Below are 743 nucleotides of genomic sequence, written 5' to 3'. Positions count from 1 at the left end.
TGGCGTTTGACACGCCGCAGCTCAGGCCCCTGCCCCGGACGCCGAAATCCCGAGCCTCCCGTAGCCCGCGTTCTCCTACATCTCCCTTCACCTTGCAAACATGAGGATGAGTATTTGGTAGCTGCTGCCCTTGGCCCACCGCAAACCGTAAAGCAGTGGTTCATTACACCTTTGAGTGCGGTATTCAAGCACCTCTGGTGAGCCGCACACACACGCCCTTGTGTTGTGCAACAAAACAGACAACAGCCAAGAGTCGCCTCATGACAGCCACCTCCGTCAGGAACGCGCTGCCCACCCGACGGCCCCGTGTTGGAGAGCGGATGTGCCACAGACGTCCCACCACGGCGGCTGGGCGAGGGCTACAGAGCTTCACCACAGGCAAGTCCTTGAAAGGAACTGGGGGCAGCAAAGCAAAAGCAACTGGGGATCCAACACCCTCCATCTCCTCTCCCACCCTGCTCCTCAAACTGCACCGTTGGAAACTTGGAACCGGCATTAAATCATCTGCCCATCAAAAGACAGCAATTATTTATGCACATACAAAAGGATTTCCCAGCCAGAGCATTCAAAGCACGAACAAGCAGAAGTTTGAGAAACACAGTCACTTACGTATGCAGCGCAGAGAAACCACATTTCCTGATGCACAGGAATCACTGCGATAAAAATAACAAACCACCAAACAGGATTTTAGGCACACAGTGAAGCAAATGACAGACAAAGTTCACCCTCCAGCTGCTTCCCAC

General features: G+C 53.7%; 1 protein-coding gene across 1 annotated transcript in view; it reads right to left on the bottom strand.

Moving 5' to 3' along the window:
• The window catches only part of TMPRSS2 (transmembrane protease, serine 2), a 12,292-nt gene that overhangs the window by 5,127 nt on the left and 6,422 nt on the right, over positions 1–743 (bottom strand). Inside the window, exon 7 of the mRNA XM_010290568.1 lies at positions 610–653. Within this exon, the coding sequence (XP_010288870.1) occupies positions 610–653 (44 nt within the window). The remainder of the gene's footprint in view (positions 1–609; positions 654–743) is intronic.

The sequence above is a fragment of the Phaethon lepturus genome, unplaced genomic scaffold (assembly GCF_000687285.1).
Source record: "Phaethon lepturus isolate BGI_N335 unplaced genomic scaffold, ASM68728v1 scaffold39337, whole genome shotgun sequence".
NCBI lineage: Eukaryota > Metazoa > Chordata > Aves > Phaethontiformes > Phaethontidae > Phaethon > Phaethon lepturus.
The sequence above is the reverse complement of the archived record's forward strand: the minus strand, read 5'-3'. Positions and strand labels throughout refer to the sequence as shown.